This window comes from Drosophila eugracilis, unplaced genomic scaffold, assembly GCF_018153835.1.
Source record: "Drosophila eugracilis isolate 14026-0451.02 unplaced genomic scaffold, ASM1815383v1 contig_1897, whole genome shotgun sequence".
Lineage (NCBI taxonomy): Eukaryota > Metazoa > Arthropoda > Insecta > Diptera > Drosophilidae > Drosophila > Drosophila eugracilis.
The window spans coordinates 892247-909054 of NW_024572751.1; the positions used below are offsets into that span (position 1 = coordinate 892247).

Consider the following 16808-nt stretch of genomic DNA (forward strand, 5'->3'; position numbering starts at 1 on the left):
TGTTAGCTGGCATGGCAGAAGTGTACACACCAAATACCAAATACCAAATACAAAACTGTGTTCAGAATTTCGTGTATTTGCAGACACACGCAGCCGTACTATTTATTGTGTGGGTCTGTATTTGCCTGGAAAAGTTGTTTCACAAATAAATAAGCGCTTCGAAATGGAAACATTCGCTCCATTGCCCATAAATATTTGTTACCGCTTATGTTGATTCAAATGGTTCGGATTGCTGCCAGATAGATGCTTCCGAGGGGCGGAGATGATGTTTCGGCCCTGCTGTACCTTACCTTTTCTATTTCATAGCTGTATTAGGCAGATAATCGATGGACTTTCAATAAAATGTAATATGAACACTAATGAGAATGAGAAATATAATCAAATTTTTAATTTATCATTTATCAGAAAGTACAGCAATCTGTTCTTGTGATGCAAAATCTTGTCTTATTAAATGTTCTCATTTTTAAAAAGGGAGAAAGGTAACATATTCAAGTCGCCTTTAAACCATGCTTTTGAATTGACTATAAGTCAAGTCGATATGAGTTTCGAAAGGTACTTAAAGGGACTTAGAAATCGGAAAATATTCAACATAAATTTCCTGCTAATCCGCAATTTATGCAGCGCACACCTAACATCACATCTATCACTGCTATATTGATACATCATAGTGATCATCATTAAGAACAATGTTTTCGTAGTAGATTATAAGGGCAGAAGGTAATCATGGGCTTGGTAATCATCAATGCAGATCCCTTTATAAACCTTAATCTTAAACAGTTCCAAACAGGTTATTACGGAATACTTTATTTATATAATTCGATCGCTTTCAGCCTTTGTTAGATTTACTTTATTCAGCCTGCTGTGGATTTAAGAGCGTTTACTCCGATTCTTTTCACCGAGAGTGTTTCGTTTCTAGGTACTATCGGAAGTGGAGTGTTCCCACTGTCTGCCTTATAGGAATACCGAATCCTATAGCCCTCTGATCCGGTCTTATAGCTGAGCACCAGCAAGCCTTCATGCGGGGCAGGGAACATTTGTCGGATTTCTCCTTCAACTTCTGGGTTTCCCTCAGCATCTTCGGTCACCGATTCCCTTCGAAAAGCCGATCCATCTGGATGATTGATCCATAGCTGGTATCCCTTTCCATCGGCTGGTGTTGCCACAAAGAAACTGAAGCAGACCACAAGAATCCACTGGGAATTGCTACTCAATATCTGAGATACTCATGCTGTTCCTCAGACTCACCACTGATATCATTCTGGAAGACATGATGTTGTATTGACTGCCACCGAACTGCAACTACCTAAGAAGTGTCCAAGAGCTGAGATTATTCGACAAAGTGAAGCTGCCAAAACAAGTTTGGATGCAAAACAAAAAGCGGTAGAACCACATTAGAACGAGCAATCCGGGTAGGTGACTCGAATCTTTAATTACACCTCATGATGTGAGTTAGTCATGCACATCATATTTTATTCCCTTGCAGGGGTATTATAATAATTCTTTCTCAAAATGTATTAAATACATATCCCAGCCATTAATTATACGAATTTATTGCACTCCTCAATGACGTTCTCTCCTCGTGCTTAAAAATATATCTTATTAATTATTTTGACAGCCCGAAAGTGTTGACTGGGGACGCGGGCTCTTGGCTTTATTGGAGGTCGATCGAAGTGGGTTCTGTGAACGGCCTCTTTGATTTCTCGACTTCGGCTGGTGCCCCCAACCTGCCTTCCCTTCCACAATCTTATCGGAGTCCGGCACACACAGTCACCTGTTCGACGTCTGTTTTCCCCTTTTAGCGGCATGTATCTGCCTATCACTTACCACCTCAATTTTCCCGAAAAACCGAATGCATCTAATAAATAGGCGCACAATTAACAAGTTCCTAGTGATTTATGCCGACGTCGCCGGTTCGCTTGGCTTGGTTATGGATTGTTGTTGTTGGGTTGGGTTGGTCTGGTGTCTGGTCTGGTCGGGTGTTCGCCAGTGGAACTGGGACTGGGACCGGGATTTTATGGGCACCCCGGCCGTGCCACGGAACAATGCAAGAGATAATTTTTTACGAGCCACTCGCTGGGCTGCTCTGTGTGCTCGAAAGCCATATGTTCGGGATGGGAATTCGACAGGGAAAGGGCAGGTAGTCCGTGGATATATGGTCCGAGGTACGAGGTCCGAAGTCCGAGGTACCGGGACTCGGCGTCCCTTCCACGGGCCGCGTGTGCAATTAAACGATTTCGGGAAGGGCGTTGGGCATGCGCTCAGCCTTGACAGGGAATCTCATTAAAGCAGTAAAGTCAATAGAGCAGCTCTAAGATCTCCCTGAGACCCTGGAAGAAGGGTTGTCTTCGAGGGAAATTCAATTTAATTTCACTGCCCATAAAGAAGGGCCTTATTGATTATTCAATTCCTGACACTGAGAGGGAAAATGCCATCTTAAGCCGGTCAGCTTGTCAGTGGCTGAAAAAATCAATCCAAAAGACTTACCAAAATTAAATGATTCCTTGATTAAACTATATATAATATATTGAAGAAAATCAAGATAGCCCAAGCTAGAATGCTTAGCAATTGTTAGTTCTTCAATCTAAAGTTGAATCTATTAAAACGGAAAAGAAGAAGATATTAGTACACATTGCACCTTGATTTCGTTAGACATTTCCGGAGAATTTCAAGATATCCTTACAGTCAGGCGAATATTTTCTGTGTGCAGCGGAGAAGTTTCCCCGAGCCATCTGAGACAGTTGTCCAGGGAAAAGTTTTCTAATTGCTCCGCCTGCAAGTTTCGGCTCATAATTTCCAAGCTGCGGCGGCGATTGAACAAAGCAATATTTGCCCAAGTAATTTTCGGTTCAAAAAACTTTCCACGTCCTGCTCGAAAGTCGAGCGCTGAGATGGCAGAAAATGTTGCGCCAGAAAATGATTTCCCAGCCACGTACTCCGGCACGTTGCCAACTTTAATCTCTCGGGCTGATTCCGTTCCACTCGGCCCCGTTCCGCCCGCCCCCACTAATTTTCGTTTAAAAGCGGAATTTATGTGAGCTCAGCAGTTTCGCTCCTAATACGAAATCAAATAGAACTTTTCTCGCCGAGGCTGGGCCAGCTGAAAGCTGAAAGCCGAAAGCTGGAAGGAGAAATATATGCACGAGTATTTTCGCGAGGAGGATGCCTGAGGAGGCGGCATGAAAATCGTTTTGTTTGCCGGGCTCATCTTGATTTATGGTCAGGGGAAGTTCGCCCATTGGAGATGCCATTATTTTGCGTATTTATACAAATGCTTTCCCTCACACATCCCCATACGTGCCTCACCATAAATCAATAACTGAAATTTACACGCATATTTTGTGTTACGTGCTGGGTGGAAATTTATTAGATAAAGCTTTTCCGCCTCCTTTTGCTTCGCCTTCTGCTGAAAGGGGAGCGGAAAACTTTCTCCGATGGAAACTCGAATCTGTCGAATCATCGCTGCAATTCATTTTTCTTCATTAGACGTAATCTGGGGTTTCTACGGGTCATCTTTGGGGAGCAGAAAAAGCCAGTTAATTGCTGTCCAACCTCCCCTCTCCCCTCCCTGGGCAGATGTTCAATCAAAGACATTTGATCATCGCGCAGGAATGGAATCCTTAGAAGTCCCACATCAAAGCCATAATTTATGCGGTTGCTTCTCGGAATGGATAAAATGGGACTGTGGATGCGATGACAGGCCCAGAGACCTTGAAGCCTGAAGATACATATGCTCATGCGACTATACGCTGCACTCCGAGAACTCGGGGCAAGTGCACTTGAACGGTCTGCCCGGTCTGAAGGGCAGCCCTGGATCATCGGAAACAACGTCTACATCAGCGGGCCATTTGACACCCGACGAATTTTTAATTAAGGCAGCGGGATGAGACACACTGCTTCGATGGATTCTTAAGTTGAAATGAGGGAACTGACAATAGGACGGGAACAATATCACTTAAGATACAGAGGAGCTATCAAACTAAGAGATTCCTTTTACTTCAATGTTTTCATTTTACTTTAATGGATATGAGTACCGACTTGACTAGCAGGAACTTCGATTATCTAGTTTAGTACCTCAATCGGAAAGTTAGTCAACTCTTTAAATACAATGATAAATGAGTTAAGAACTGCTGACTGTTACATAAACTCACCCATATATTACGGTGCTAGAAATATAGCTATGGCCAGAGGCAGATATGCCAGATATGCGGGGAGAGAGAGCGGGAGATATATGGGCCTGTATATAGCGCAGCCCCAGAATGCCCATAAAAATTGTCCGCATGGTTGTTGCTACTGCAGTTGAAGGAAACAAAAACAACAACAAAAACAACAGAAAAAAAGAGAAAAAGAAGAAGAAGCATATAAACAACAATGTCATCAACATAATTGTATGTCAAGTGAGCGGCAGCGGAAAAACGATGAAATAGGGCCAGAGGCGGATGAAGACAATATTGTGAGGGGGCTCTGACCATTCTTCATGTTCTTCGATGTAAGCTTAACATAGCTGAGACCTTAGAATCTTCATACAAACTGTTTTTAAACACTTTTATGAAATGGAAACTAAGCTTGCCTTTTCGGAAAGACCTGTTACTACATATGAACCATATGATATGATATATCATCCATAATATATTCAAGTTGGTAAAAACTAAAAACTAATGAGGCAGAACCCCCGAAAACCCGCCACTGTGGCAAGGGCAGGGGCCTAAAGTAGGGAATTGAAGGGGCTCCCTGAGAACTATAAAAAGAAAAGGCTGGGTAAAAAAGCGTTGCCAGGAACCACTCGAACTCGAGACCATGACGAGACAATGCAATCAAAGGAGCCACCAGTCTGCTGGTGAATTTTCAGGGGTGGCAAGCTGTGGCGCAGTGCTGGTGCCCCTCCAATAGACAGTCAGTTGGGGCAATGAATGAATGACGAGTCGTGCATATGCAATATTAAGCCATCGCAAAACAATAGAGATGGGGCCCGAAGAAGGGGTAGGTGGTTCCTGCCGGTGCGGATGAACACACTCTTAATAAATTGGACAGCTGAAGTTCTGCTCGGCAATACATATTAATAATACCCATGGGAACTCGTTACTTAAAACCATTTTATCACTTAAATGTTAGTCCCTAGACTTTATTAATAATGTCATAAATCGAAACTAAATCTTATAAGTGAAATGCATTTGCAGATATCATATATGCTGTAAGTATAAAGCTTAAAGAATCTTTGTTAACCATTCAAAAAGTCTGCGAACTCATAGGGCATACAACATTCGCTGTGCTCATACTGTGTACTTACCCCTTTGAGGGGTTATCTCCTCCGAATGCGGCTCATATCGGATCATATGTACAATGTGCGGCTTAGACGATGCGGGTCGTCCGATGACAAAAACACGGATTTAGCTGCTGCTGCACCTAGCATTTAGCATTTTACCATTCACGTCAGCGGCATCATGAGGCGACAGCCTCATCATTGTCGTTTCCAATCTCTACTCTTGCCTTTCCCCTGCCCCTCGTCGTCATCGTCATCGTCGTCGTCGTCGTCGTCGTCGTCGTCATCACCAGCAGCAGCATCAGCAGCGTCAGTCGTCGTTGTTGTTGGTTTCTGTGTCATTGAAATGAAACGCCGGGCGACGCCTCTTGAGCGGAATTATTATTACCACTTATGTAGTCGCCATAGCCATCGCCATCGCCATCGCCATCGCCAGCAGAAGCAGCACAAACTGGCATTGTTTTCCCACTGCGAGGCTTGGTTTTGTTTGCTTTTTTTTATGTTTCGCTTTTCTCGCATCCGTGCACTGAGAAAAATCTCCTAAAATGGTCAAGATTTCCTTGTAAGTTGCCAGTTTATAAATACACTTGAACTGGTGACCTTTTCCTCTTCGAAATTTCGTAGGTTGAAGGTTTAATGTCTTTTTACATCCTTAAGGTTTCTGCTTTTTCTCATAACTGCCCACTGCAGAGAGATATATGTGACATATCGATAAGGATATGCACACATGTTTCTGCTTTAATCATTATTTTCCTACCTCAAATTTCAGACATTTCCGATTTACTCAGGCTAAATTGCTAACGACTTTTTCTCCCTGTATGTGCAACTTTGTGGCGCAGTGTTGTGAGCTGGCTACACTCATTTCCACATGAATGCATCAGCAGCAGCACCAGCAGCAGGGGGAATCGGAGGAGGGGCTTCCATGTGTGGCATACCACACGAAACTGTAGACCCATACCCATGCCCATTCCCGATCCAAACCCAAACCAAACCAACCGACCCGCCATAAACCGCAAGTCGTTAAAAAAAATGTTTGAAAATTGTAGCAGCAGCAAATACTTGTAAATAGATGATGATGATGATGATGATTCTGCTGCGGATGCGGATGCAGATGCAGAGGAAGGTGGGGACCCGTGCTCTGCTCCAGATGTAATTCCGCACAAAACATATGGACACTCCGGAGCCCCCAAGAGTGTCATTTGGATATTACCATTGAGGATAGCTCTCTTCTGAAAGCATTTCTAGTTCCCAAAGCGACTTGAGATATTAGACCTACCCCATTTTATCGGTTTTCTTATCAAATGTGACTATCTAAGGAAAATTATTCATTGTAGTCAGCCATATACTCCCATACATATACATTTTTATGATTCACTAAGATTTATTAACGAAATAGAAGGTTTTATTCTAGGTTTCCACCTCCGAAAGTTAAACAACAATTTATTGACAAGTTGTATTTATAGAACTTCAACAATAGATAACTTTGATTGTGATATTTTTATGCAATGTCTCTGCCCTCACGCACTTGGATTGTCATCGAAAGCATTGAAAAGATTTCAGACCCTCCACGCTTTCTACCTAGAAAGAGCCCATTTTGAAGAACAAACATTTTATGTACATTGACAGAGCCGGCAAACACACATCCGTCAATAGCTATTTTGAGCATAGAATTCTCGGTGATTTCTCCTCGATAGCCACTCGAGGAGAATGGCAAGTGGCTGTCAATCGCTGCTCTATATAAGGTCTCACATATGCCTACATAGCATCCGCAGAATGCCCCTAATGTCCACTTACCAGCAGCCTACTTAAAAACATGCCGTGCATACGAAAATGGCAATCGGCCGGGGGGCAGCTTGGAGGCATGGGGAGAGTACGACGCGGACGCAGACACCGGCTCAGACAGAAGCCGCACATCAATGGTCCGAGACTAAGCGACTTTGGGAGGAAAGAAAGAGGAATGCACTTGGAGAAATGATCTAGGACGGAGCTTATATATACGAATACGATATAGAAGAGTCTTTACAGGCAACACACTAATAATAATCCACATAAAGATTATCATGAGAAGAGTGAGAACTTCTCTACTCTCAAAAAGTAAACAAGTTGCCCTTAAAGTTAAGCAATACTACTTTCTTTCTCTTTGAAACAACAGAAATTAAATTATATTTTAGATTGCTGAGCGTTTTCCAAGTCAATGATTCGGTTATTTGGTGATTCGTAGAATTATATTCCCTTACTTTGCTGCTTAATTACCCTTTCGAACGTTTCAATGCAGGCCCAATTAAAACCAGTAAAGTGCCGTGTAATTAGGGAACTTAATAAGTTGACCAAAATCGATTAGAAAATCAATAGTTGGCATTATATTTTTCCGTGTGTGAGACACTCATTAAATGCCAAGAACATGCGACAGAGACAGCGGAACTGGGACGGGAACTCGGACGGGAGAACAATGAGCCTGCAGATTGGGAGTGAATGTGAATGCGGGCGGAGGTGGAGGTGGAGGTGGAGAGCTCTTGATGGGTCGATGTCTTGGAGTGGGCACGTAATACACGGGAGGATTGAGGGCTGGCGTCGCGCCTCCATCGGCCCATTTCAAATTCAAAAAGCAATTGCCAGTCATGCGAACTTTAATTACACAACTGCCCATTGGCCAGCTAACTGCGACAAAGTTGTCCGCCAGGCCCACGGTGCGTGGTCATCTGTCTGCAATCCGATCGAGTTAGCGATTGCAGTCATTGGGGAATAAGAGGTGACACGATACATCGCAAGTGGCATACATCGGACTATTATTCTTAGAATTATATATCAAAGATTGCAACAATATGGATGGTATCTAAAAGACCCAGTCAATAACTAACTTATAGTTAGTTTAATCATAATATTGTTTAATATTATAATTTATCGATAGTCTCCTTTCGATATCATTATAACTTTATAAATTATTATAGCCGTACGGTATCCAATCCTTATTAATGGTAAACGAATATTAAAAAAGGGACAAAAAGTTTCGAATTCATTAGGGTTTTCAGGCAACTCCCACAGAAGTAAATCAGAGACTATAAGTATCGATACTTTTACCATCCCTTGATCCAATCATATCGTATTCCTCCCCTCTCCATTGCCCCTGGCCATCTGGACTCGTGGGCCGGCTAAATGCTGCTCATTAAAGAAAATTACAATTGCTGTTTCGGCGTTTTTCTTGTCTTCGTTTGCATGTCGCATGTGGGCGTGGCATGTACTTTTCCTGTGGGACGGGGAAGGGGGTCGACTGGCGCGGGCTATGTGTAATTAATTTTGATTAACGGTTTCTGCTCCGGCGAAAACTTTTAACTTAACTGGAAAGCAAATTACACGAGCATTTCTCTGCGTTACATTTTCCTTTTGCCGCCTGAAGTTTCGTGGAGGCAGCTTAGGTGGAAAAGGGGGAAGCGAGTACTTGGCTGCTGGGATTTGGTGGTTAATATCAAATGAAAGGTTACCTGCAAGGGTTGTCAGCCATGACGTTGGGGGAGGCGCTTGCTAAGTTGCCAGAGGCTGAAACCCAAGCTAAGGATTCTGGAGGAAGTCAAGTTGGAAAGTTTGCAACTCGATGAGTGTGGATGTCATTGCAGGGGAGTAATCAAAGGTGCTTCCTTGGGATTCCAATTTGGAACAGGTGTTTATGAAACGTCGTGACTTACTCAGATTAAAGTCCCTCAAACACACCCTTTAGAGTGCACTTTTACTTAAATTAAGAACGAATTAGTTAGTTACCTTAACGTGGTGTAACTCCTTTCCTTTCTCCTGGGGAATATTGGTTATATATGTAGGCAGAATTATTGATAGATTTCCCTTTTAAAACGTAAAGAAACCGATCATGAAACTTGAAATATTTCCACTTCCCACTCCAACCATCCAAATTCCCTCCAATAAATCCATAACTGATTAGCTCATGTTTGGCCCTGGCAACAGTGTCTGATTAATTAATACGCCCACGATGCAAATTGCACTGCCATCCAATCTCGTGAAATATGGCACAGCTGGGTGTGTAGTAAGCCCCCCGTTCCACAGTTCCCCAGATACCCCAGCTTCCCGTGCCCTGATCCACTCCTCCATTGAGCTTGTGCAGCCGGTGAAGGAGGAACGTTGTACGAGTATAGAAAAAATGATTGCCTACTCCGGTGTCATAAATTAAAATCTAACGAAATAAATCAATAAAGATTAAATCTTACGTGAGGCACACACTTTGAAGAGCTCGTAGTTTGGAGGCATAATCCAGGCAGCTTTGTCTGTGCCCGTATCTGTGAATCTCTATCTGTCTGCTGGCATCTGCATCCGAATCCCGATCCCAATCCGAATCCGAATCTGAATCTGAAAATGTATCTGTATCTGGGGCCTCCGCCGCCGGGCAAAACGTGTGTCTGCATATGAAAGCGCCGCCTCGAGTCGCCATGGAATCCTCCTCCGTGTGTCTTTGTCAGCCCTCGGAAACTACTTAAGTATTTAGGTCTCTGCGCTGTCGCCTCGCATTTTGAATGCTGAATAGGTATTTAAATTTCATACAAATTCTATGGGCGATGTCTGAGGGGTTCTGCGTCTTTTGTAGGCCTGCAGAAAGCAGTTCAGCAATGCAAAAGGCCGCTCAAGTCAGTCGGGCGGAAAGAAGCTTAAACCCCCTCCCCTCTATCGACATCCGGGGCCTGTTTTTTAGGCTCCAGCAGGAAGAACAAAAAAAAACATTCGGTACCCGTACGAGTGTATTGATAAAGAATGCATGCGCTTTAATAATACGCAAAATAATAATGCGAGTAATAAAAAAGCTGCCATGCAGCAACAACAATGCAAATGAAACAATCAACTTCGGGCCTCACACAATGGAGGTTTTAGAAAAAGCGGCAATCTCTTTTTTTCTGTTTTTCATTTCGGCGGAGTGGATGTATCTGTATCTGTACTCGTACATAGGAATGGGCCATTGTTGGGTCTGGTTGGGCATGACATAACTCAGCTTTCGACGCGGATTATCCGCGGCGGTGTGTAAGCCCAAACTGGTCCATGATTATGAGGCGATATCAATGGGTGGTCGTGTTCCTGAATGGATGGATGGATGGATGGGCTGCATGCATCGTGCGGATGAAAAGTTAACCAGAAGTTAGTCAGCTATGAGGCTTCCAAGGGTGCCTTTGGATAAGAATCTGTGGTGTAGAATGTTTTGCAGCTCAGCTTTAACTTTTATAAATATTAAAAATATTCATTTGTGAAGAGCCCCCAGCGGCAAGTTGCCCAGAATAACGCAGCTAATCAGAAATTATTGCTTACTTCTATGACTGATACTAACTTCTAGAAAGCGGTTCGCACTTTTAGTGATATTTTCCGATTCTAACTTCGAGTGTTTATTTGAGATTGTTTCCATCGTTAACTGAACTTCCATTCTTGTTATTTCTTCTTTATTTACTCTTTCGCTTCACGATTAGGCTGTTCATTGTAAATTCAGATTAAATAACTTATCAAAGACACCAGCTGATTTACCTGTTTACTTTGAAAATATTCATTTCTGTAGAATCATTCCATGGCCACTGCGATTGACTTTGGCCCAGCATAAAGAGAATAGAAAACATTCTGACCTTTTTCCGACGTACCCACTCCCACAGATTCTAGCCTAGGGTCTTTTATTTTGTGTATTTCGTAAGTTACAACCACCGATCGATCCCTTGGCCAGCCATTATCATCGTGACCAGCAGTCCGGGAACCGAACAATCCACGGGCTTCATTCAGCCACGACTGAGCAGATAAACGATAACCGAGCACTTATTATTAATAAGTGCACATTAATGTTTGCTTGATTAAGCGCTCAATCAAATGAAATTCTATACGCATGACGGCCGGACCGAAAAAGTAGAGGAAAATGCGGAAAGGAGCGGACCGAGCCATGCACCGTGGGCCACAAAGAGTTTTTGTGATTCCCAATCGCTGTCCTTGTGCTCGGAACAATCCCCACTAATTCCGATGCCTCATTTTGAGTAAATATAATTTATAACATGTGATGCCCGACGACCGTTCGATATGAGCTCTTCAGAATCCTCTGCTTTTTGTGCGCCTGCTGTTCTGGTTTCGTTTGCGCTTCCCTTCGCGCCCATCAATCATAATAATATTCCAGTGCACACACATAAAAGCGGGAATCTCGGTCTGCGTTTTATTTTCGGCACTTGAACGTCCGCATGTGTATCTTTTACTGCTCTAGATATACACTGCAAGAAACATTGCATGTATATTAAGTTGAGATAGTTTTAGATCAAGAAAACAGGAGCAACTCAACGGTATTTAAGATGTAAAAACCTCCTTTCACCTAATAACGTAAGTTTTTCATTATGTAACACCCTTTTGAAATTGGTAGTGTAAAGAACATTAACAGTAAAGACAGTTTTTTCCTGTGTAGCTCAGTCTGTATCTCCCTGGATTTTTCAGCGGAAGTGGCACGGCGACGAGGAGCTGCAAGCTGCACCTTGCAATAATGTCCGCCCCTCAGTCGTCGTCAGTCGTCGTCACTTTAATTGTTTGCACAGCAGCCGAGTCTCGAAGGGATCTGGTTTTTATCTGGCCCGACACACATTTACCGTTTTGTTGCCATTGCCCCGGCCATTGTTCGTCCGCAAGGACTCCGGCATCGTGTGAATTTCTTAGGATCCCGAGAAGAGGGTTCTCCGTTTATTTGCAATTTTTTGCATTCAGCCGAGAGTTCAGGATGTTTGCACCTTTTCACAGTTAGGATGGATGGCTGAACGGATGGATGGATGTGCCTCTGCGACTGTGTGTATCTACTATCTGATATATATATGGTATCTGGTTTAAGGTATCTGGTTGCTTAATGACAGGTTGACAGACGCGATGCGACCTTCCCCTGGACTCATTAATGCGCCATACGAAAGCAATTTAATATATGCACTTCGCCCGAGGAGGAACAACCCCTAATGGAAGGCCAGCAGCAGCAGCAGCAGCAGCCGCAGCAGCAGCAGCAGGAGAAGAGTCGAGGGAAACCCTTTGGAAAATTGCTCACACTCGAGTGTCTCCAAAATGTAAATGCAAATACAACGAGTACAAAAGTATCTCAAGTATTAAGCATTTCACGACTTGAGTACGAGTTGAATTTTAATGCGGCCTTCTCAAGAGGCACACACAAAAAACTGGAAAAAATCAAGAAGAAAAGAAGCTCAAGTGCCCAAGGAATCGGAATCGGAATCTGAATCTGAATTTGAATTGAAAAATGCTGAACAACAAGCAATATAAAAAGCAATTGCTATAAATCAAATAAATCATGGGAAGCTCAGCCATGGCATAGGAGAGGAGCGTATTTGCACATGCTGGGAATGGCTTCGAGACCACTCGATGCCCAAGATCCCAGAGAACTCCACTCGGAGAGCTGCGATATCAGCTGGCTTTTGAACCCGCTCCGAAGCCGAGTTGAAACGCATTTGATCGCAATCGAACGGATCGCATAAATTCAGAGATCACATCTTTATAATTAAATGGAATAATATTGCTGGGGATTAGCAAACATGTTTCGTTCTTATTTATCTGCCAGCCTCGACCACTCCGATTTATGGCCCGCATTTGCGATACCTGCATACTAATTAGTTCGATTACAAATTGCCGTAAAATGTTTCAAAGCATCTCGCAAATGCTAATTTCCACTCGCTACATGCCTGCCGCTGATGCTGAATGAGTGCTGCAATGCATAAAGATCTCGTTGCTAAACAGAATGTAACGATAATTACCGAAGGACGGATAAATCATTTGGATGACCAATTAAGCTTTAAATGTGTTTCTAAAATTGATTATTACGACTGTTATTGTTTCATTAAGAGGTTTTTACATGCAACCATGTTACATGACATGATTAAACTATTAACAAACTAAATTATTAGATTGAAGATAACAATCATATTAACGTGCTTATATCTATGAAAGTGATTTTATTTTTAAGGCTTAGATCTGATTCATATTGTTGTTCTTTTAGTAGTTCTTCACCTTTGACTAATCATTTTACAGAATATTTTTCTCTAAATATATCTTACATCTCCAAAAAAGAAACACTTTTAACCAAACCTAATCGGATTTCCCTTCAGAAGCACTCGAATGTATTGAATTTAATTTGGGCATTCAGAATTTCAGTCAGAACTAATTCTATTAACATTTTTCTCATGCGCAAAGCCATTTGTGATTTGAGATCTCAGAGTTTTCGTCGCAGATGAAAATCAATAAACATAATTTGAATATTCAAATGGAAGCACACACATAGGTGCCCCGTGAATAACTGCCTTTTATGGCCATGAATGAAAGCAATTGTTGGAATTCCCCAGAAGTATTTACAATACTAGGAAGCCTCGCTGCCATTTGATTCAAAAGAAATGCAAATTTCGCTTTGTGTGTTATTCAATTTGAGAAGTAAAAAGCAGGCAGCCAAGGAGCAGCTCTGCATTTAATGAATTATCCAGAAAATGCAAATGCCAAATGGACCGCCGCCGTTTGAGGCTCAAACGGAAGATGACTGCGAGGATTTGCAGGCTGAGTCTGGATGCCTGCCAGGCGGATTCTCAACCCGAAGCTTGGACTTGGACGCCGAATGTTGAATGTTGAACGTTGAACACTGCCGATGCTGCCTGCAATTGTTTGTGTTTACTTAAGCGCTCGCTCCGCTCCTTTGTGCCCTTTTCAATGTTGCACGTTCAGGTCTGACGGGGCCTTGGCCCGGGTTTCATGCCTCCGACTGGGCCAGCTCTGGGTTTCTGATTTTTTTCTGGTTCTGCTCCCTGCCTAGACGAGTTCGAGGCCTGTGAGGGTAGAGGGTCTGAGGCGTAGATGGGTAAATGGGTAGATGGGTCGAGGGGCGGCAGCAGCGCAGCGCACTTAATCATATTCGATACAGATAAGCTTCACTGCCGGTACGTGCATAGAATTTAAGCATACATAATAATCATCGACATGCTCAAGGAGAGGACGTCGCGTTGCGTGGCCAGGGGCAAGGAACTCATCCATCTGAGATACACCGGGAGAAAGTGTCCGGGGAATGATGGCCGATGGCCGATGGCCATAATCAGATTAAACCATCTCGTGACTAATGAGATTTCTGCAGAGTAAGTAGGTAAATATGTTAGGCATTTAAACTCCAAGCGGTTTTCTTTTCAAAACGATTTTTATTTACTCAATTTAATCCAGCTATAGACTATATAAGTCCATTAGAGTTCTCATAAGTATACCGTCACTAGGAGAGTATAAATTCATCTTTTAAATTGACTTACTGCATATTGGTTGAAAATAGTGCATCAAAAACTACATATTTTGGATGTTTAAAAAGTTTATTAAACCTTCTAAAGTGCTCTTGGAAGTACTTTAACGAAAATAAAGAAAGCTCTCGTAGAAAACTTCTAAGAAGACATTGCCACGTCATATTTATGCTCCTTTGAGTCATATAACAATGTGATTTCTTGCAGTGCAAACTTGGTGAAAAGAAAAACTTGTAGCTAGAAAAGCCGTATCATAAAGCAAACAAAGGGCAGAAGGAGAGAGAGCCAGAGAGACAGAGAGCTGGCAAGCAACCAGAGACAGTTTGGAGAACATGCCCAAAAGACTGGGGATCAGAACCCCGACCCAGAGCAAGCCATTTATAATTTCATACTATTATTATTCTTTACGAAAGGGGTTGCCCCTTGCCACTCCCCCTGTACATCCATCCCTGCAACCAGTTGTTAGGCAGCTTTTAAGTTCAAATTATGTGCCGTATACCGTTGCCATAGTGCGGTTAAAAATTTGAACTTGGCTGCCTGAAACGCTGGTCCGACCCCTTGCTGCGGTTAGTTGCCCCGCACAAACCATTCGAGCATCCCATTCCATCCAGCTGAACCTCAACCGAAGCCCAGCCCAATCCGCAAAACCGCAGTCGAAAAGTATCTTTGTATCTGCAAGATTTGCGCCATTTGATCTTTGGCTGGCGGCATGGCATCTCTTGTTTTTACCTCGTTTTTGCTTTCGTACATTTTTTATTTTCATATTTTTTCACGAGCCCGGCTCTCCGAGTCTCGGGTTTCCAGCATATGCTGTCCAGTCGCTGCAGATGGCGGGGCATCGCTCGGCAGCTTAATCAGTCAATGGATGCACCCTGGAGTCGGATAAAGTGGGGAATTAAGTAGCACTGGCTCCGGAGTGCGATTAATTCAGGGCTCAGATCAATTAGCAGAACGAAAGGCAAAGTAAGGAGCCTCGGCTTAAAGCAGCAGTAAGGCTGTTGCCTGTTCCTAAGGTACTTAAAGGCTGATTGGATATAAGAGTTGGCTTAAAAGAATGCTTTGTTCTTGGCAAAGATGCGTATCATAAGTATATACCTCTTCTGTATAAAAATCTCTCAGTGGAATGTTAGCTAATTCCAGTTCCTTTATACTTTTATTTCGATATGCCCATTATAAACCTAGGCCTTAGTTTTTTTCTTTCCTTATAACTAGTTAATGGCTAATCCCACTCTTATTATTTCTGCCTAAACAGAAACTCCGTTTCATCAAAGAGGAAAACAACTACCACCATGATTTAATACATGTAATACTGCGATGTCATGGCAGGAGTTTCCCATGCGTTCCTTACCTCATCAACGAATTTCAATTACTTGCATATTTTGTCAAAATAAATTGGATACCTAGAAGGCGATCGCCAAGGCAACTAAGCCCCTCATCAAAACAAGTAATCATTCTGTAGCGGAGTGTTCCGACCATATAACACCCGCCTTTCTTTATTCTGTTGAATGTCTGGAAAGACATCTTTTGAATGTGTTTTTTGTCGGGAAATGTAGTTTTCAACTGGAAAGATAGAGTCTTTAAAAACATAATTTACCTTGCCTACATTACAAAAGACGACCCTCTCCCCCTGATACGCTTTTTCCACGAATATTCCTTCTTTACTTCGCCACCACAGGGTATGCAATCCCACTGACCCAAACAACGTCAGAAATCCAATTAACTAGAACTATTAATGTGAGTCTGGAAGAGATAGAAACAGGGTTCAGATTAAAGGACATCCTCAGCCGTAAAACGGAAAAGTTGGGCAAACAGTAATCCAGCAAGAATCAAAAATATTAAAAGTGAAATCAATGAAATGAGAAATTTCGAAAGCGGAATGTAAATAAAGCAGAGGGTGACATTGACAAAGGGGTCGTGCGAGGGGAGGGGTGTTTGGCAAACGCTTAATTGGCATTAAGCACGTTAAGATGAGCGGGGGGAATCCCCGATCCTGTGGGGTGGTAAGTGCTGTCAGGGCCAGCCAAGCGTTGGCAATTGTAATTAGGACAACGCCGAACGGGAAATTTAAATCCTGGTGACGAGGTCTGAGCCAGGCTGAGGCTGCCATTCTTTCGTCCGGCCCAGCCATGTCCTGGCTATTTATTTAGGCACGTTGTGTGAGCCTGTGAGTCCTCTGAGCCATGAGCCTTCAGCCTTCAGCCGTGCGGCAGGAAAGCCTTTAATGCCCTGGGTAAACAACGGAGCGATTTACGCACACAAATGCTGCCCGGAACTCGCCCATCCCACTGCACTGC

At 43.0% G+C, this 16808-nt stretch overlaps 1 protein-coding gene across 1 annotated transcript; it reads right to left on the reverse strand.

Moving 5' to 3' along the window:
- Window positions 1–846: 846 nt before the first annotated feature.
- Window positions 847–1277, reverse strand: LOC108114946. The gene is made up of 2 exons (XM_017226131.1): window positions 1246–1277; window positions 847–1193 (listed from the first exon to the last, which is right to left on the reverse strand). Exons 1-2 carry the CDS (start codon window positions 1267–1269, stop codon window positions 852–854), a joined length of 366 nt encoding a protein of 121 aa, XP_017081620.1. The 5' UTR covers window positions 1270–1277; the 3' UTR covers window positions 847–851.
- Window positions 1278–16808: the final 15531 nt, after the last annotated feature.